The following is a 21,865-nucleotide window of genomic DNA, read 5'->3' as shown; positions in this document are numbered from 1 at the left end:
AGTACCAGCTTGCTCAGCCCCTCCTTGTATGCCAGATGCTTTGATCCCTTCATCATCTCCCTTTTGCTGGAATGAAAAGCAACTCCTCATCTTCCCAGCTGTCCTGACTAAAAAGCCAGTATACATACACTACATACACATTATTTGTGTGCCTACACCTGGCCTGGGGGGCACATCTGTCTTGTTGGATTGGTTTCAAGGGCTCTTCTGGCCATTCACCCTGCACCCTTTTTCTTGTCAACTCAGACCACCAGTTTCATAACAGACAAGGGGGAATAGCTTCAAACTGACAGAAGACAGGTTTAAATTAGATATTGGGAAGTAATTCTTCACTGCAAGGGTAGGGAGGAACTGGAACAGGTTGCCAGAGAAGCTATGGGTGCTCTATCCCTTTGGCAGATTCCAAAGACAGGCTGGACAGAGCTTTGAGCTACCTGGTGGAAGGTGTTGCTCTGAAGGTCCCCTCCAAATCAAACTGTTCTGTGATTCCTCACCTGAGGAATCACTTTTGTGAGTCACCATCACCTCCCTCCCCCATTTATTTTTAATGCTCTCCTAATCAGCTTGGACAGCTGGGAAAGAAGATTTTTTTTCCCATTCATCTTCTTCCTAGTCATCTTCAGTCTTCAAAAAGTATCCCCCAGTTGTAAAAACCAAGTCTCTGCTGTCAGTAAGAGCTGTGCCACTGGTTATTGTCCTTCCAGATCTGTCCAGTCCTCCAAAGACAGGATGAAGGAGAAAATGACTTGCACTCCCTGTCTGCTACCTAGCTGGTCATGGAAGTACAAGAACTTGCAGTGTCACCAGAGGAGATCCAAATGTGCCTGTCACAGCAGTTAAGCATTACAGACCAACAGAGAGACTGTCACAGTTTGTCCTAATTGTGGTAGCCAGGCTTATGTACACAGGGTTAAAATAATGATTCATATCTAGTCAAACTGTTTAATTCTCCATATGGCACACTCCAACCATACAATCAACTGTTTCATCCCAGGGAAAGGGACAAGAGCAGCTGGACAGTGGGAACACTTTAAATTTCTTTGAGATATTATCTGACCATTCCTTAAGTTAGGCTGCTCTAGCAGGCAGGCAGAACACACAGAAAACAGCCTGAAGTAAAAATGCACAAGTAACAAAAGAACCAAAACCAAAACCAACAAATTTCCTACCCCATTTACTCCAAGCACTTATAATGACTGTGACTTTTGATTAGAAATAGATGAAGACCCCAGACACCAGACAGGAGCACTGCTGTTTTCGTCTACAGCTATCTACAAAGGCAAGGGGCTTTTTTTGGTGCATTTGAAATCATCAAAGTATTAAGTAGCCTCTTAAAAATACTGAAAATAAGCTTTTAAACACACCATACTTTATAGCTAGTTTGCAGTCTGACACCATGTCATGCTCTGCTATGTGTAGGGGCAGCACTTCATGATGCTCCCCACCACACAGATCCAGCACAGGTGACAAGCAGCAGCAGGGATTAGTGACAGAAACACAGTAGTTGTTGATATCTCTCCCACAGAAGATGGGGAAAAAAAAGATGGAAAAAAGGCAGAAGAGGAAAAAAATCTCACCTAGTGTGATACACTCAGTTCTAATCTAGTGTGTTTAGGTGATCATGGTATAATATTAAAACGGTAGCTGTGCTAAAAAGTAAATTATTTTATGAGGTCAGATATTCAGGAGTATGATTATAAAGAAGGGTAAATGTCTTTGGAAAAAGCAGCAGGGCGTACTTCAGGCAAAAATGTTACTGCAAAATCTAGAAGGAGGCATTAAGAATGCCATCTTAATAATTTTTTCCTCACTTAATACTGGAAAAAATATTTATATGGCAGAAATTAATTTGTTTTAGTTCAGTTCAGAACTATCCATTATATCTACATCTATCTACAGTCACACCAATGTTTAGTGCAAAAGTTCCTATTTCAAGAGAGTGTATCTTTCAGAAACACAACTAGTCTTGATCGAGATGTACAAAAGATAGGGAATCCAAAGATTCTTTTGGAAATTTGCATCAGTGTTGGACTAAACCACAATGATCCTACAAGGAGTCCAACTGAATCCATGGAGACACAATATGCTGCTTCATCTCTCTGTTGGGCATTCCAATAAACTTATCTCCTACTAGGAAATATGGTTGGGCCTCCCCCAGCCATATTCAAGAAAGGACTCACATATATAACTCATTAGGAGTCAGAATAAATGGCAATATAACCATACTTGCATTCAAACAAGAAACACAAGTTCATGTTATGATAGAGGTACCCAGATCCTCGTCTGGCAGGTGAATTTCTCCATGAAGAAGGAAGTTTCAAGCTACTTCAAAAACCCCCTGATGCCCAAGAGGAAAAAGCAAATGGTATCTTATCTAGAGAGAAACTCAAACAAGGATGAGTTAAGGCTGGTCTGTCTGCCATATCCAGAAACTCAGTGATCACTAATCATCGACCTGCAGAAGTGTGGTCCCCAGCATCTGGACTGATGAGACAATTGACAGATGTTTAGTCAGAGATATTGCAATGGAAACCAACTCTTCTGAGCTGCTTTGCATGGTCCCAAATTTAAGTGTGTTCCATAGACATTAAACAAGTACACCACATGCAATTTTTAACTATTCTTGTATAATGCTAATCAGGTAAGAAAAGTTCAAAAATACATTTATCTTTGTGCCTTATCATTAGCCTTAGGATTTCAATGTACCCTCTAAAGTTAGCTGACTTTTATAAGATAAGTAGTCAATGATTTCACTGAGACACAGAAGGAATCTCTGAAGACTTGGGAAGAGAAGCCAGAGTGCATGAATGCTGAAGCATTCTCTAGCTACTACAAAACACTGCCTAATAAATTTAGATAAAATTTACACTCTGCATCAGAAAATGTAAGTATTAAAATGACTCCTATTCTAATGATACAGTGCTAATGACCTGAGCTAAGGACTTGTGATATTACTGAAGACTTGTGAGTTAATTAGAAAGGCTTACAATAAATCTGCAAATGACTTCACTCAAGGAAGATGCTCAAGATGATGACAAGCAAACTTAAAGCATTAAAAACAATGCCATTAATGGCACAGATACCAAATATTTGGGATCAACATGATTGCTTGATACAGGCTGTATTAGCTTGGCTTGAAGCACTCTCAGCAAGAGGAAAGTTTTAGGAGCAGCATTTGGTATTTTTGACTGAGAGTCCATCACTAGCTTCATTAGTTTGTTAGAAAAGCTACATGACCAGATAATCTTCCCAGGCAGGTGGTATTTTAGAGAGAAATTAAATGTATTGCAGCACACAAGAGAAATTCCTCCTTTCACCAGGGATTTCAGATACTCATAAAATCTTCAGGTTGAGAAGCATTTCAGCCATCAGGAGACAAAAGGCTGTGTTTTAAGTATTACATCTTTCAAAACTTGATTTTAGGTTATTTCCATAAATGTAATCACATTTGGAATTAGGGAATACCTTTATCATTCCCACCTTTTTTTTTATATGATCCTTGGGAGCACAAGAGTCTTAGTGATGCAGACAGGTAACCACAGTGTTGGAATCAAGGATGTATGGGTTCTAATAATTGCAGTTGCTTGACATTAGGAGACTGGAGGCATTTCCAAATTCCTGCTCAAAGCAGGGTCAGCATGAGGTCAGATCAGGTTCCTCAGAGCTTTACTCAGTCAGGTCCTGGAAACTTTCTACAGCAAATGCAGTTTCCTGAGCAACCTCTTCTACTGCTTAACAATTGTCATGGCAAAAAAAGTTTTTCAGTCTAAACTTCTTCTGTTTCAAATGAAACTTGTTTCCTCTTCCACCACTTGTGCAGTCTAGCTCCATCTTCTTGTTAACCTTCTTATAGGGTGCTCCATAGAAGGCTTCTATTCTCCAGGATCTTTCAAGTCCACTTCCCTCAGCTTCTCTTCAAGAGCTGGTTGATGAGGTCTTAAGCCTCTGATCATGTTGGTAGCCCTTCACTGAACTTGCTGAAGTTAATCAAAGACTGTCTTGAAGTGGCATGCCCCATATTCTAGATGCATTCTAGCAAGTGCTGAGGAGTGGAGATAATCACTTACCTTAATCACTACCTGTGTTTCTGATTACCTTGCTGCCTTCTAAGACCCTTAGGCCAGTTCAGACAGCTGCTTTCAGACAACCAGTTTCCACTGTGTATTACCACAACAGGTTATTCTTCCCCAAAAGCAGGATTCTTCCTTCTGAATTTCATGGGGTTCCTATCAGTTCATTTATCCAACCCACTTGGATCCCTTTGAGTTGCAGACCCAGAGTGCTGAATGGCCCCACACACCTGATGTGAGCTGAAAACTTTATGGGAGTGCACTATCATCTGCTGTACATCACTGCAAGAGAGGTTAAACAGGACCTCCCCACACCATGGCAGTCCACTTGTCACTGACCTCCATTAACCACTGTCCTCAGAGACCAGTTATCTAATCTGTTTGGCTTTTCCCCCCTGCCCATTCAGTTGTCCATTCAGATCATAAAATAGTACACAATATGCTGCTTTTAGGATAGAAAAAGTAGCACTAATGTGGAATTCATAAGGCTCAGCAATGCTGCATGCACAATCCTTTATCTGTCTGGATGCTAGAAAATTTGCACAGCATAGAATACAACTTCAATTTTTAATATGTACTTCTGAAAATCAAAAACATTTTAGTAGTATTAATACATGCCAGTTATTAGTAAATGTTTTCTATATTATATCCCAACTACATATATTTAATTAAATGATGGCATCAAATGAGGAGAAGAAAATAAGAAAAGGCTAATATTAAGATCAATGAATATTAATGATGAATTGTGAAATACAGTGAAATGTGATACATTCTGAAACTATTAACAAATTGGAATAATTTCAATCTTTAATTTTAAAATGTGAAATAAAAAATGCAAGATAAGGATTTAGCTGTATAAAATAATTTTCAAAGAATTTGCCTTTTCCTCAACAATAAGCCTCTCTGCTCCAACACAAAACAGATTCTATAGACAGTGCACATCTTATTGTATTTTTACATGACATTTCAACAAAAACAGACACGCTCATTGGACAGCCAGAATAAAATTAAATTGCAGGTGGGAAAATTGTCCATTGAACATTGTGAAGGGAAACATTTTGAAAAAGATATTGTATTTAAGTGTGGTTTAAAAAGTTTACCTAGTTGAAAAAAGAACATGTATGCCCTTGAAGTAGGGAAGACTTACTGTATCATGTTGCCTGTTATCTTTTCCTGATATGATCAAGAAGTAGTTCCATGCCAGCAGCAACAACAAAGTCAGTGGTATCATGTAGAGCTCAAAGTTCCAGACCACAAAAAGAAAAAGCTAAAAGACAGAATAGGAAAAAAAGTGATTGAAATCAGCATTACATTGAACTCTTATGCAGAGTTCAAACCAATAAATTAAAACAATTCTAAAGAAATCCACCTCTCCTTAGACAGAAGCATTGTTCAACCACTTTGCTGACTCACACTTACCTGCACAGTACAACTGCTACACTTCCCAACTTCCCAATCCTTCCTACCTTAATTCACAGAAAAGAAAAACTGATGTGCTATCATCCAAGAGGGTTATTAATTGTTCTCTCTTAAAACAATGCTTTATTCTGCTTTCATGAATCACAGAATCATGGAACAGCTTGGGTTGGAAGGGTCCTTAAAGGCCACCTAGATCCACCCCGCTCAACACAAGCAGGGACATCTTCCACTACCAGACTGCCCAGAGCCTCATCCAACCTGGCCTTGAACACTTCCAGGGATAGGGCATTCACAACTTCTCTGGGCAGCCTGTTCCACTGCCACCACCCTCAACAATAAGGAATTTCTTCCCAATATCTAATTTAAACATCTCCTGTTCTAATTTAAAGCCATTATCCTTTGTTGTATCACTACATACTCCTGTAAAAAATCCCTCTCCATTTTCCTTGTAGGTCACAGGGATTTGATGAATTTAAATAAAAATTCAGCATGTTATTGAATCTGGTTTTAGCTTTGAAACAACCCTGTAGCAGTGCAAAGGTGACACAAGTGTTCATGAAAGATTAATTTACTGTTAAGAATAAAGAAGATGTCATTTTGTAGTAATGACATAAAAACAAGAAGAAATAGCAATCAGAAGCCTTTTGCATGGAAAAATAGCAAAAAATCCCAGTAAAAGCTAAAATCATATGATTATTTTAATGGAAGTATAGTATTATAGAACTGACCACAGACTCAACCAAAGTGGGCTCATAAAGAATGCTGAGAGGCCACCTAAGTCCACCACTTTGAAAACTTTGATTTATTGTGTTAGCTCAAAACAGATCAAGTGCTCTGTGACCAGGAGCCTGGTTGGGTTACATCTCCTGGACACGTGTGCCTAAATAACAGGGGTTGCTCTTCAGCACAGGATCAGCTTGGTGATCACACCACCAGAGAAACCCATCCCCAATTTCAGCTCCATACACCACTGTCCAGACATTGCTCTCTACTGATGCTGCTACAAAATTAATGGTTTACAGGAAAGAACTAAAAATAATTTGACTCAGATGGGATCAAACTAAAACCATTTTTACCTTCAATATTCCCTATCAACAACCCCCCTTTCATTTAAGCCAGCTGTAGCAACAACCTGAGTTTGTTTCCTTCAATAAACAACAAAAGAGTGAAACAACAATAACAATAAGTGAAAGGAAATCACACTACGTACCACAGCTGGGTAAATATTCAGAAATCTTGAAAAGCCTTTTTATCCAAATAGTTAAGCTTTTGAATATTTTTACTTTTAATACCTTTTAAAAAGATTGAAGGCTTTGTGCTACAGAACTTGCAAACCTAAAGCAATGCCAATACCAAAACAGAGCTTGTTTTCCCAAATTAGCCATCAAAGATGTATATAAAGATCAGTGAGAATAAAATGCAGATTTTAATAGTCTTTTGCTAGATTTTTGTTTGGAGTTTAAACAAAATGCTCTTATCAAATACAAGCACCCATGTAGAAAGTCAAAAGTTAATCAACATCTTAGGTGATCTCTCTCAAGATCAGCTAACTTACCTCACTCCATGCTTTCTACCCCTCTTTAGTATGTACCACAAGCCTATAAAACTGGAAAATGAACATGATAATTACTGAAGGAACTGAAAAAGAAGTGTGTGTGAGACAAAAGCAAGGATATTGGCTCTTCTAAAAGTTTTTTATTTGAAATAAAAATGCCATTTAAAGGTTGTTTAGTTTAAAAGGAAATTTGTTAGATGTGGTGATGCATAAGAAGCTGTGCTGGTTTCAGCTAAGGTAGAGTTAATTTCTGCCTAGTAGCTGTTTGCATTCAGAATGAGAATGATGCTGGTAACACACTAATGTTTTGGTTTTTTGCTAAGTTGTGTTTATCCTAAGTCAAGGACCTTTTTTCAAATTGCCTCATGCTCTGCCAATGGAAGGTATTTAAAATAAACTAGAGGGAGCACAGATGACTCAAACAGACCAAAGGGATATTTCCACACCACTATCGTGTCCAGGATATAAACTGGGTGGATTTACTCAGAAGGATGGGTCATCTCTGTTCAGGAAGAGGAGTCTGGCAAGGGTCAGTAGGTGGTGAAAAGCTGCATTGTATTGTTTTGTTAGGGTTTTTTTTTCCTTTTTATTATTATTTTTTTACCATTATTATGGCATTTCAGTTTACTTTCAATTATAAAACTATTCTTACATCAACATAGAAACTTTAGTTCAATTCTCCTCCTCATTCCACCATGTGAGGGAAGAGAGGAGGGGGTTAAGCAAGTGGCTGTGTGGTGTTTCATCTCCAGCTAGACTTAAAACCACAACAGAAACAAACAACATCTCATCACATTCAAGAATTGTTCTGTGACCTTGCTGTCCATAAGAGAGTGGTAAATTAGACATAACCAACTTACAACAAATTTTGTGTCTCAAAAGAAAAGCAAAATATCCTTGCATGCTTTAACTACAGAAATACCCTGAGTCAAAGGATGCACACTCTGGAAGTGTGCTCTGGGAGCCAGCAAACAGCATCAAGCATCAGAAAAGTAAATATTAGAGACTATTTGTTGAGAAAAGCCAACACATACAGTCTTTCTTAGGGCCCCAGCTGAACTTTGGCTAAAAAGTGGTTACGAAAATCAAGTACTATTTAAATACTCCCTAGGCCCAGAGGAAAAAAAGCCAAAAATCTACACACAGTCTCAGGAGACATGGACCTGACTGGAGTCTAAAGAACATGGTCATCACATACTCTGTACTCCAGAATATTGATGAATTCTCATCCAAACACTTCTCACTTGAAGCTTCTAAAGGCCAAATGACCTTCAAGGGCATTAATTCCTTACAGTACTGGACTCAAAGGGCCAGTAAGACATATTAAGATACTACCTTTATTACAAATTGTATGGACATGCCATTCAAAAGTGTGGATATTACACCTGTCTTCTCCTGAAGATAATTTTGCTGACCTGCCACCTTAATTTCCATCTACTCTGGCTGAATTTTAACCAGTTCCTCCTTTCAGGCAACTGTCTCAGCGAGGCATTACACAAACATTGTAACACAAATGAGATGTGTGCTGCGTGAGACCAGCACAGTTATGGCCCTCTGACCTAAATGGCCTCATTATTCTTCCCAGATAAGAAATGCACTCATGAAATGTGTATGAGAAAAAACAAGCACATTTCCAGTATCAGACAGAACTTTTAAGTAAACATGAACAAGCCCAAAGTCTGCTGCAGAACAGCAAGAAAACTCCAGGACTCAGCTCTTATGGATAAAAGGCCTGATAGTTGAGGTGAAAGGGAAGAAGGAAATGATATGTACAAACCTTCATGAAAGGTGGAGAAGTAAACCAACATTCCATTAAGCAAGTATAAGCCAAAAAGTCCCAAACCAAACCAGAAAATCTAATGAATAAGTATAAAAGAACACTTCTGGGAGTTGCCCATGTCTGTAAAGCATCTAGTGGACTGCATCTGGCATGATATCTTCCAAGAAAATAATGGCTGTCAGTGTAAAAAAAGAATGCCCATCACTACTGAAACAAGCTTTTTAAGAGATGAGTGTGAGTCTCAAAGGTTACAGTTTAATACAACTACCATTTACTACACAGAAGAACATAAGGAAGGGTTTTTTCATCTCTCCCATGAGATCAAAGTTTTCAGAATCACTAACATGAACTGGCCATTTATAACATCACATCCATTTGTACTCTTAGTGAGAGACACATGCATTAAATGATTGTTCAGAGAGACACATGACACTATCCCTAGTGTACAACACTTCAGAAAATAATTTAAGATAGGATATTGAATATCCTATTCTTTTGCAAACTACAGTATATTTTAAAAAGAAATCTCATCCAAAATGATTAACACTTCCTACTGTTCAAAAGAAAAGCCTGCCCTTTCAGACTAGCAGCTGTGGATCATTAGCTTTCCAGTGATGAGATGTGTTTGATGAGTATTTTTCTTTCTAATTAAGAGACTAGATTCTCTATTTGACTATCTTCTGACAGAAGTGAAGAGAAAGATTTCTGCCTGTGTGGAAAGACCATATTCTATGGAACAATTATTTCAGATTTCTTTTTATCTACCTCCACCCAACCTCTTTTCATTTTTAACAAAATCCTGTTTGCAGCCACAGACTTCACAGCATTAACCCCTGTTTTTCTCGACTCTTCTTCTTTTTTCCTTTTGATGCTGTTTTGACTGCTAGCAGAGAAGAGCATGTAAAAAATAAAGAGGCATCCTACAAGGCGACATGGACCTCATCCTCAGGTACAGGTGAGAGCAGAGGACATGATGAAGAAGGGCTGCAAGAACTGCTGTTTGAAAGCTTTATGACAAAACTAGAAATGGTTCATTCCACAGAAATGCCTGAGTTCAGTGGAGCAGATATTGGCACTGGTAGCACTCAGAGCCATGAACTGTAATGTGGTGGGAGTAAGGCAGAACAGAGACATCCCCACTGCCATTGTCTCACACAGGGCACAACAGCCACGCTGCAATCTCCTTCTCAAATTGTGGCTTTCCCTGATTATTTCAAAGAACATCTTTACAGCCTCATTTACATAATATCTATATCCTTGCCTTATATTTATAACCAATCTCTTGATTACCTTGGAAACACAAAAGTTGGCCACACAGCATTTTGGCACAACCACAAACAGACAATGTCTACAGCTCCAAATACTGCACTCCAATTACAGGATCTTCAATTTAAGATTTAAGCTTAAAAGGACAGTTTTTATTACCTGCAGCTTTGTCCCTTGATGCATTCTCACAAGACTGGAAAGAATGAGAGAGAACCCATATATCTGCTTGATACAGACTGTGTACCAAGTACTGCAGGTTTTAAGGTTCCTACCTGATGTTTTATACTATGAAACACTGGCAACTACTTTGTTTCATGTTTTGGAGACATAATAGCTTCTTCCATTATGAAAGCAGTTAGTTCCAGCAATCACAGTTCCTCTGATCTTGAACAATACCTTAATAAAAATATTAGAAAGGAAGCATTTCTTCTAGCTGCAACAGATCTCAAATACACTAGCACTAATACAAACACTTATAGGAATCCACGCCAAATGCAGTGCTTTCATTCAGATAAGTCTGGAAGAAATTTTGCCTTTTAAACCTACACTAAAGCATACTCAGGCAGTTTTTCTTATCAGTCTTGCAATTTTAGTTCCAATTACCTGAGTGCTAGGAGGATGTGCAGTATGAAAGATTTGAGTTGGACTAAAATGCATTATCCGTTATTCTGTTTTTCTGTACACATAAAAAATTAACTTGCAAATAGTAAAAGTGTACAATGTGTGAAAAAGAAATACAGAAAAAAAAACCACTTATATAATTCCCACTTGCTTTATTTGGACAGATTTTCAGTTCAACCTTGGATCAATGTTGGTTCTTTTTTTTTAAATGCCTGAGGTCTTAGGAGTCTAAGAAATGCAGAATAATTAGTATTTTTGATTGTCTAAGAACTTTCCCTTTATCTCAGAAACAAACATGGAATTGTTTGAATTGTCTCTCTCTCTGCTGGAATTAGAAGAACTGAGTTCACTGTAATTCGGATTTTTATTAGCATTCTTTCTATTTATTTCATGTAGAAAGGGAAAAAAGAGAAACGTCCATGACAAATAAAACAAGAACTTAACAGAATGGATGAAGTATTAATTAATGTCATTCCCAATGGGGCTTTTGATTTATTTTGATATATTGAAAGACATATATTAGCACTCGTTAGAGCACTTGGGTCCCATATCCAGAAGAACACACCAAAAGAAAATTTAATTAAATGATGGCATTAGATGAGGAGAAGAAAATAAGAAATGGCTGATGTTAAGCTCAATGAATATTAATGATGAATTGCAAAAGGCAGTAAAATGTGATACATTCTGAAACTGTTAACAAACTGGAATAATTCTAATCTTTAACTTCAATACGTGAAATAAAAAATGCAACATAAGGATTTCCAAGGTAGGACATTTTTGGTCACACGTTTTCCATGCTGCTATCTGCACAGCAAATCCAATGTTCAATTTCATCTCACTCTTTTTATGTATGTGCAGTGTACCCACTCATTACTAAAGCAAGAGTTCTGACAACTAGACATGACTCGCATGATCTGCATCAAACCACCCAGTCTGTCTGTGAAACACATTTACAGCCAGAAAAACCTTTAGGCTGATAACACACCATAATGCACGTTGCATCTCTACCAGACTGTCAGCACCAACAAAATTTTCTATCTAAAATAATGAAAATTCTTATTTGATTATTTGCTTTTTTCCTTACAACTTCTAAAAGATGTTTCAAAATCATTTCCCAGAAGTACCATGATCTTTACTTTGAAAAAAATCAACAACTTCAAGAATGCAACCCTTAGAGTATGAATGCAGTGCCACTTCAAACAGCACATGGACTACAGATGTAAAATTTGTACTGCTGTAACCAGTTGCTATTGCAACTAGTAAAAAAAAGTTATGTGGAAATAAAAATTACACCACCCAAAAATATTTTTAAAATGTGGAATCTCTTGGATCATTTTTTCCCTTTCACTTAAGAGTTTCTGAGCTGCATTATTACATCTGTATAGTTAGTATCCAGGATAAAATTAAAAGGCATAATACAGTCCACTGAGGCAATTCACATACATAAAGCCTCCTGCCATTCTCAGGCCATTTCAAGATGGATTTGTTCTGTCAGATTGCTAAAATGCTGACAAACTATGAGAAATTGACAGTACTTTTCCTATGAGCACTGACACCTGGCATCAGGTTAAAAATTACCAATAAAAGTACATTAGAACTAAAGCACATGTGAGAATGGGGCTCCCAGGGTCATTGAACCCCCATCCCATCTCAGTTCCACATTTCCTGAACAACACCCAACTGTTCACTGAATGGCCCTTCTCTTTCTCTAAGTGACAGTACCTGAAAACTGCTCTATGTATTATTTTCCATGTAAAAAAGTGCTTTTAATATGCCCAGATGGATTTTCAGAGAATCACAGAATGGTCAAGTCTGGAAGGAACCACACTGGGTCATCTGATCCAACCTCCCTGCTCAAGCAGGATCATCCCAGAGCACATTGCACAGAATTGTGTCCAAACAGATCCCAAATATCTCCAGTGAGAGACAGAGAGAATCACTTCAGGAGAAAACTCTAAGGTGATGACTGTGTGAGAAGTGCAAAACCTCAATGTGGATCATGCTGGATAACTGCAGCTATTTATGCACAATGGATTAGTGATCTTAAGAGGTCTGTACAGTTTTAAATTGCATTGTGCTGAAAAAGATCACACTGAACCAGGGCTCTACATAATCACATCTATCTTCCTTCATTTTGTAGGCATTTTATCACTTTACCTGGGCATCAATTTTCTGTCATCTATGTCTTGCAGCTCAATTTGAAAAATGTAATTTCTTCAGACAATCCGGGAACAAAATGTTAACATTGCTGCCTTTTTTTTTAATGCCTGATGAGCAGCTGATGGGCTTTGAACCTGCCTCCTGTTCCTCCCAAATGCCTGAAGACTGCAAAATTAAATTGTCCATCAAAATTTATTAAACTGGGTATAGAGAAAAAATATTTGGTAACTTCTTCAGCTTAATTACACTTCACTGTACATCTATTGGAGTTCAAACAACATACATAGTCCCCAGACACCTGTATGGAAGTTGTTAGAAATACTGTTTTCTGTACATCACATACTGCATCAGACTAACTTTTTCTTACTTTACCCCCTCCCTTATGTCCTACCACTTCTGCATATGAAGGAAAATCATGGAACACTTTAAGAAAACTTTATAAAACATTTACTAGGGTAGATATAGTCACCATTACCTCAATACGAGAAAATATAAAAGTTTCAGGCTTAATTTTTCCAAAGCAAAGTTGAAAATACACTTCTTAATGAAAAGTAAGGAACTTACTTTAAAAGTTGTGATTATGAACAATATAAATCTCAAAAAGGCTTAAACTGTGCCCATATTCATTGGTAAGTCAGAAAACTGAAATAAGCCCACTATTCATTCATGAAAAACCACCACCAAAATAAAAGGACCATTAGGATATTGGGAAGTAAGTCCTTTGGTTGTAGGAAAACTGACACCTAACCAACTGCCAGAGGGAAAGTGACAGCAATAAAATTTAAAATGTATGAATGAAGACTAAAATCATGTGGCTAAAGATGAAAAATCAGACTGTGATTTCCAGCAATAAAATGCAAAAATACTGGGTTTTGTTTCGATAGCTACCAGTATGCCTGAAACAAAGAGAAACACTCGCTTCCCTATGAGAGACACTTCCATAAGCTGCTCTGAAGTTTCATTTCACAGACTGGAACTGTAATGCCCTTATTATATTGAAGAAACTCTGTCCAAATAGGCCTAATAATTAAATTATTTCAGTATTTCAAGACCATCAGTCAGTCTCAGTGAGCTCTCCAGGCTGATTTTCATAGTCATGATTTATGACCTGCTTCATTATGTTGTCCTGTAATGTCTGGAATATTGGTTCAGTATAACTGTATAACAGCAAATAAATAAGAAGTCTAGGATTTGTTCCTCCATCACTGACCAGCTCTTAAGTATATAACCTGCACTTTGTTCACACAGTGTAGGACAATGTTTTTCTACCTTCTAATGTACTTATTTTTAAATAAATTTTAATTAATAAATTCACTTCAGTAATTAATTTCAGCTAGCTTGCCGTTCTTTGTAACTTGTTCTCCCAGTCTATCTTGTAATTTAAAAAAATTCTCCTTCTCTAATCTTAAGACTTTCCCTCCAAAACTTCAGTTCTAAGAGTTTGCAGACACATGGTTAGTCTGTTCCTATTCATAACTCTAATATCAATCCAGGGCTGATGTTACCAACTCCTTCCAGTCTATTTACAGTCTTTTTCTCTTTTCCTAAGAACATTCTGTAGTTTTTCACCCCCAATGATATGTTTGAAATAACTTTCATGCCTGAGATATCTACATGTAAGCATGCAGGCTATGTGTTTTTCTTCAGTATTTACCAAATCTTTAAATTTCCCTGTGCAGAGTACGACTGTAGGTTGCAGGAACAAGAACTTAGCAGAAGATAACAGTTTAGATCACAGAGTGAAGCAGCTCCAGGTGTTTGAACAATCTGAATCCTGTACTTGTAAGTCTGTCCCCAGGCTGATGTCACTGAGACAAGAAAGTACTTTTGTTCTCTAGCAAGATAGCTGCAATTATATTCTGCAATGCTTTTCTTAAACAAAATGCAAAACAAAACTCTACAAGCTTATTTTTAGCTGGCAATTTTTTACAATAGACTAGAGCAGGTCCCAAAGAAATCTGAAGTATATTCACATACTTCTATGTAAAAGTTACTAACTTGCACTATAAAGAACACAATGACTTCTGCTATCACAAACAGTGCAAACTCCAAATATTTCACTGAGATAAAGAGAATGCAGAAGTTAGAATGCAGCTCATGAATATATACATATCTTGTACATTTTTGTCTCCCACAAAGGAGTGGAAGGACATCTATTAACAATCACTTCACAATTTGGTAGAATTATGAATTATTAGACAAATGTAATTTAAAAGATAACTAGCAAATTTACTAGCAAATCACCACTCAGTCTTTGGCTGAGTTTACTTCTTTGTGCCTTTGCTAAACTTCTCTGGTTTGTAAAGCTCCACTCAGGTGCTCAGGTGAAATCACAGCAGACTCAGAGCCTTTCCTGCAAGAGCAACGTCCTGAACTGCTGGGAGTTGTACAAGAAATGAAGTCAGATACCTGGTTAACAAATACACTTTTCACACCTTACAATGTGTGATGCACTTCCAGGCTCCTATGAAGTTTCTCTCAATATCTACAAAACTGACCTGTTTAATGAGGGCAAGCACTAAACTGACATATTGAAAAAAGCAGAGGTGCTTCATTAAAAAAAAAAAAAAAAAAAAAAAAAAGAGCACCAGAATTAGACTTACCAAGCAAAACTGAATTCTTTTTGTTAAAAACTACAGAAAGGCGCCTTACATTTTGGTTAAAGTTAAGTAACCATTCATATAAGGTACTGGAAAAGAGAGGTGAAAGCTGAAAAAGAAGTAAAGGTGAACAACATTCAGAGGTTCACATTTTTGAATCACATGTTTTCAAGCAATAGCAAGTTCTGTGGGCAGCAGTAAGCTCAATAGGGCATCACCTATCCAAAACAGAATGAGTATACTGTGTAATTAAACAGTCTGCAAACATTATTTTGTATTTTTAAATCAGATTTTAAGGTTCAGTCTTGTAAGATATAATGAGAAATTAAATTTTTAATCTATAAAATGCAATGTAATTTTTCAAAACAAATAAATTCAACAACAAAAAAAAATTTCTTTTTATGATCCTAGGTGGAAAACTGTCTTCTGCTGCTTTCATTGAGGTAATGTTTCTGCAGGGAGAAGTATATTTTCATGCTACTGAAAACACCAGCAGTTTTTCTGCAATAAATTTAATTATATCTGTATTTTCACAAATGACATTAAATCATATTTAGCACAGAGATTTGTGTCCTGGCAACTTTCCTATTGTTTTTAGAGTTTATCTTTCCAGTCAGAAAATGCTAGAACCCAAGCTGTTTACCTCTCTCCATATTTGCAGGAAATAGTGTTGTACACTCCGAATATATGATGTTTCATAGATTCTACATCACCTTTTTGTTGTTTTAGCAGACCTACATTTCATTTATTTAGAAGATTGCCACTCCAACATGTTTAGCCATACTTTAACACAGAAATGTATCATAGCTCTAAAAATATTTATTGAGCCAGGACAATCATCTATAACATTCATTAACCAGGGAAGAATAGTACATTTTACAGATGCTTACTTCAATGCACATTCTTAAAAAGGGAATAGGGAAATGTGGAGTATTTTACTGCTACCTAAAAAATAGTGTATTATCACTAACAGCCAGTTACACCCTCAACTTTTTTGTTTGTTTGCTTGTTTTTGGGTTTTAATTTGATTTTTTGTTTGGTTTGGATTTTTTTGTACAAAATAGCATAGCAATGAGATCACCATTTTTAAAACAAGTACAGATTTTGTATGTGTGTTTAAACTTGCAAGAAGCAGAGAGTTCTCCTTTAAAGGACCAAACTCTGGAAACAGATATTTCATAAATTTAAATGAGCAGGGCCCAAGACCTGGAATATACAGCTTCTGTACTTTAACACTTTATTCAACTCTCAAAATCTTTCAGTCAAACCAAAACAGCCAAAGATTTTATTACAGACAGTCTTATTATTAAGTTTTCTACAACTTAAAAGAGATTTTTTTCAATTTTATACAAGTTTTAATGCATCCATTAATCATAAAAAGTCTTTGAAACACAACAAGAAACCTTCCTCAGGGCAAAGGAGTACAATTTCTTGCTCAAACCCTGAATCACTTATTTGATTTATGCACATGTGAAAACCTTTCTACTCACAGTTGTGTTTCTAGCAAGCTTGAATAAAAATGACATTTAAAATTCAAGATGAAGGCTTGATCTTATGATTCTCACAGTCACAGTGGATGAGGTATGCACAGCATAATTACTAACCTTGTTTTTTTATTAAAGAAAAAGCAGATTTGTGGTTTTAGCAGACTCTTTTCAATGTCACTCCTCCTTCCCCAGTTCCCCAGTACCTCCCTTCCACCTGAGCTTTGGCCAACAGCAAGGACAGGAAGGCAGGAGCAATTTCACCTGGGTTTTTAGTAAATCTGTAAAGTCCTGTGGAACTGACCTGTCACACTGAAGCAGACTGATGATTTGTGAGCAGACCTGGACTCTTCAGAGCTGCAGCTCATGTCTGCCACTCGAGGTAACTCTCAAAATGGCACTGCTTGGCCAATGTCTTCACAACAGCATCTGGAGAGGGGGATAAATGTTTTGCTGATGCTCAAGAAAGCTTTTTGCAAGACTCAGGAATTTCAACTACCTGTTCTCTAGGAAAGTGTATTCCAGAAGGTAGAAAGTCCTCTACCATTCTGCTCACTCTCACCAGACCTCTGATCTGATGGATGCCTCAAAGATGAGAGTCTAACCTTTGACCAAACACCACCATGTCAGCTAAACCAAGGCACTGTCAGGTCCAGCATGTTTTGAATACATCCAGGGATGGTGACTCCATCCTCCACTAGGCAGCCTGTTCCACTTCCTGACCATCCTTTCAGTGAAAAAATTCTTCCTGATGTCCAACTGAATGTTCCCTGACACAGCTTGAGGCCATTTGGTCTGATTCTGTCACTGACTGCAATAAGAGACCAGCCCCATCTCACTGCACCCTCCTTTCAGGCAGCTGTAGAGAGTGGTAAGGTTTCCCACAAGCATTCTTTTTCCCAGGCTAAAAACCTCAGCTCCCTCAGCTGTTCCTGCTCTCTAAACCCTTCACCAGCTCTGTTGTCCTCCTTGGACACACATCCCCACACCTCAATGTCCTTGAAGTAGAGGATGCAGAATTGAACACAGGACTTGAGCTGGGGCATCACTACTGCACAGGGGGGCAATCATTGACCTGCTCCTGCTGGCCACACTACTTCTGATAAAGAGCAGGATGCCACTGGCCTTCTTGGCCACCTGGGCACACTCTGGCTCATGTTCAGCCAGCTGGCAATCAGCACCCCCTGGTCCTTTTCTGCTGGGCCACTCTGCAGCCACTGTTCCCCAGGCTGCAGCACTGAGTGGGGCTGAGTGACCCAAGGGAGTAGCAGCACTGGCCTCACTGACCCTCACCCCTCACTGACCCTCACCCCTCTGGCCTGGCCTGTGCAGATCAATGCTGGGCTCAGCTCAGCCTGTCTGCAAACTCACTGGGGTACCCTCAATCCCCTCACCCACACCCCAATAAAGGCACTGCAGGGCTGGCCAGTGCTGAGTGGGGATTCCCAGTAGTGACTGACCACAGTGCAGCTCCATCCACCCCACACCCTAGGCCAGCCTTTCAGCCAGTTCTTAACCTCATGAGGAGTGCACTTGCCCAAACCACGTATTAAACCATAGTTTAATACAATTATACACAAGACAGACTCAAAAGCGAGTTATTTCCCTTTTACTTTTAACCATTCCCTTATCATCAATAACAAAAAATGGATGTGGGAAGATGTATGTGAAAAAATAAAAGCTTACTAAAAAGAAAAACAGCAACAACCAAGATACTACTCTTTGTCCAAAACAAACCAATGCTGCTGGGACACTGGAAGAAACTTCCCAGCTGAAGTTGAAACCACCCTCAGGGGCTGAAACTCATGGAGACATGGATGAGCTTCCCAGCATGGAACAGCAGCTTTGGGCAGCGGGTTTGACCCGTCCCAGGCAGGCACAGCAGCTGGAGAGATAGGTATTGTGAAATTCTCCAAAGCCCAGGGAGAACAAAAGAAAACAACCTCACCAATCAGCACCGCACAACATGGCAGTCCTGAGTCGTAGCAGTAAAAAGTTGTTGCAAAATTCACTGTGAAGATGTTTTGGACTGAAAAATGCAGCTTCTTGTTTGCAACTTGGAGATCTGCCCCATGCCACCCAATAGGTAGCAGAAGAAGAGCTCCCCTGTTTCTGGTTTTTAAAAGGATCCCCCATTGCCTCTTCTGTGAACTTAGTGTAGAACACAAAAGTTCAGTCTCCTGGGTTGCTGAGCCTTGAAGTGACAATAAAACCAGACTAGATTAATGTAGAGGAAATACAGAATACACATTTTTTGGGTCACCCAGGACAGCTTCCCCAGCAGAATGCTGTGGGTGACTGAAGTGCATGGTAGACATCATCCACAGTCTTTCATCATCCACTAAGTGGATAAAAGGAGATCAGCCTGATCAGGCAGGACCTGCTCTTCCTAAATCCATACTGGCTGGGCCTGATCCCCTGTCCTGTATGTATGTCTTGTATGCACTCAAGATACCTGTTCCATAACCCTCCCAAACACCAAGGTCAGGCTGACAGCCCTCTGCTTCCCCAAACCCTCCTTCCAACCCTTCCTGTAGGTGGCCAATATTGTACATTGGCCAATCCCCAGCTGTGACCTCCCAGTTAACCAGAACTCATGATAAATGATGAAGAGTGGATTGGCAAGCTCTCCTGGCAGATCTTTCACTACCCTTTGGTGAATCCCATCCATCCCCACTTGGACATCTAGAGTTGTGGTCTAGGTACTTCCTCCTGCATTGCAGGGGGTCTGTCCTGCTCCCTGCTCCTCTCTATCTCTCCAGGGCACTGGTTGTCCTGAGGATTACAGATCTTTATGTTAAAGACTGATGCAAAGAAGGCATTAAGTACCTCAGCCTTTTCTTCATCCTTGGTGACAAAGTTCCCTTCCATGTACAATGCAGGATGAAGATTTTCCTTGGACCTTACTTTGTTGTTCTTGTATTATAAAACCATTTGTACTATTTTACACAGTTGTGGCCAGGTTGATTTCTAGCTGAGCTTTTGCCTCTGATTTTCTCTCTATACATCCTAACTATATCCTGGCACTTATCCTGAGTTTCCTACCCCTTCTTCCAAAGGTCATAAACTCTTTTATCCCAAGTTCCAGCAAAAGCCAGATGAGTCTTCTTCCCTGATGGCTTGTCTTTCAACACACATTTAAGATTCCTTCCCGATCCCTTTAATCAAAGACTGTTTCCTGAAGGACTCTCTGTGTTCTGAACAGACCAAATACTGCCCCCTTCAAGGGCATCAAAGGTAGGGGTTTGGTTAACCCCACTCCTTACTTCATCAAGAATCAAAAACTCTTTATCATTTTATGGTCACTGTGCCCAGGATGGGCATTCTGACCACTGCATCTTCCACCAGCTCCCTTATGTTCATAAATAGCAGGTCTTGCAGGCACCACTCCTGGTAAGCTCCCTTAACAGCTGTGACAGGAATTTCTCTTCCACACACTCCAGGAGCTTCCCACACTGACTCTTTTCTACTGTGTTGAGTTTCCAGCAGGTATCTGGCAAACTAAAGTCTTCCACATGAAAAGGACTGTCAATTGTGAATTACCAGTCAGCTGCTTAGTGAGTGAATAGCTCACTTGCCTCTTCATCCTGGTTGGCTGGTCTTTAAGACTCAGGCAAGGAAATCTGCACTGTTAGCCTTCTCACTAATTCTCATTCAACCTTAACAATATTATGATCCTTCCTTCCCAAACAGGTTCTTGGTTCTTCAAATCAGGATCCTTATTAATCTTCTTTGGCTAGAGAGGAGAATAAAAATATATGGGATTTTCTAGTTAGCAGCTCCTGTATGTGGATCTCCCCCACCTGGGACCATCTGCAGTTCTCAGTCCTTCAGGACAGATCACCAAGGCTATTGAGGAAAAAAAACCAAACAAACTATATAAGATGGGTGCCAGATGGACACATTGTACAGCTTTTGTGTGGCATTGTGGCTTTTGGTAGTGAGGAGCTGCAGGTGTGGCTTCTGTGAGATGCTGCCAGAAGTTTCACTTTTGTCCAACTGAGTCAATGCCAGCTGGCTCCAGGAAGGACTCACTGCTGGCCAAGGCTGAGCCCATGCAAAGAAGAACTGTACAACTACAGTTGGAGAGAGGAGCAAGAATATCTATATATGTCAGTATATGTAAATATGTAAATATACTCTGCAAACACTCAGGTACATGAAAAAGCCTGAAGAGCAGGTACTCCAATATATATATATACACACACACACACACATATGTATTTATACAAGCTGGAATTCTCCTGCAGCAAACTGTGAGGCAGGCTGTCTTTGAAGTCCATGGAAGTCCACAGTAGAGCAAATCACCACCACGGAGGAGCCCATACCAGAGCACTTTGATATCCAGGGAAGGGACCCATGCTGGAGCAGTCTGTGCCTGAAGGACTGCACCTCCTGGAAGAGATCCACACTGGAGCAGTTTGTAAAGAACTGGAGTTCAACACTGTGTTGACCCTGCCTGGATTCCAGGTACCCATTGAAGCTGCTTATCACTCCCTCTGCAGCTGGACAGGTGAGAGAAAATATAACCAATGGGTTCATGAGTTGAAACAAGGTCTGGGAGAGATTACTCACCAAATATCATGATAGGCAAACCAGACTCAGCATGGAGATATTAATACAATTTATTCCTAACAAAATCAGAGTAGAATAATGAGAAGCAGAATAAATCTTAAAAACACCTTTCCCCACTACTCCCTCCTTCTCAAGCCCACCTCCTCCCCTTTAGCAGTGCAGGAAGATGGGGAATGGAGGCTGCAGCCAATTCATCATAGGTTCTGTTGCTGCTCTGGGAGAAGTCTTTTCCCTGCTCCAGCTTGGGGTCCCTACCACAGAAGACAGTCCTCCACAAACTCCTCCAGTGTGTGTCCTTCCCACAGGCACCAGTGCTTCACAAACTGCTGGAATGT

The 21,865-nt window shown here is 39.1% G+C and overlaps 1 protein-coding gene across 1 annotated transcript in view; it reads right to left on the bottom strand.

Annotated features, from left to right (window-relative positions):
• The window catches only part of MCTP1 (multiple C2 and transmembrane domain containing 1), a 215,244-nt gene that overhangs the window by 48,305 nt on the left and 145,074 nt on the right, over window positions 1-21,865 (bottom strand). The window contains 1 exon segment of the mRNA XM_079331356.1: window positions 5,218-5,337. Coding sequence (XP_079187482.1) covers window positions 5,218-5,337 — 120 coding nt within the window.

Source organism: Erithacus rubecula (assembly GCF_903797595.1).
Source record: "Erithacus rubecula genome assembly, contig: SUPER_Z_unloc_3, whole genome shotgun sequence".
Lineage (NCBI taxonomy): Eukaryota > Metazoa > Chordata > Aves > Passeriformes > Muscicapidae > Erithacus > Erithacus rubecula.
The sequence above is the reverse complement of the archived record's forward strand: the minus strand, read 5'-3'. Positions and strand labels throughout refer to the sequence as shown.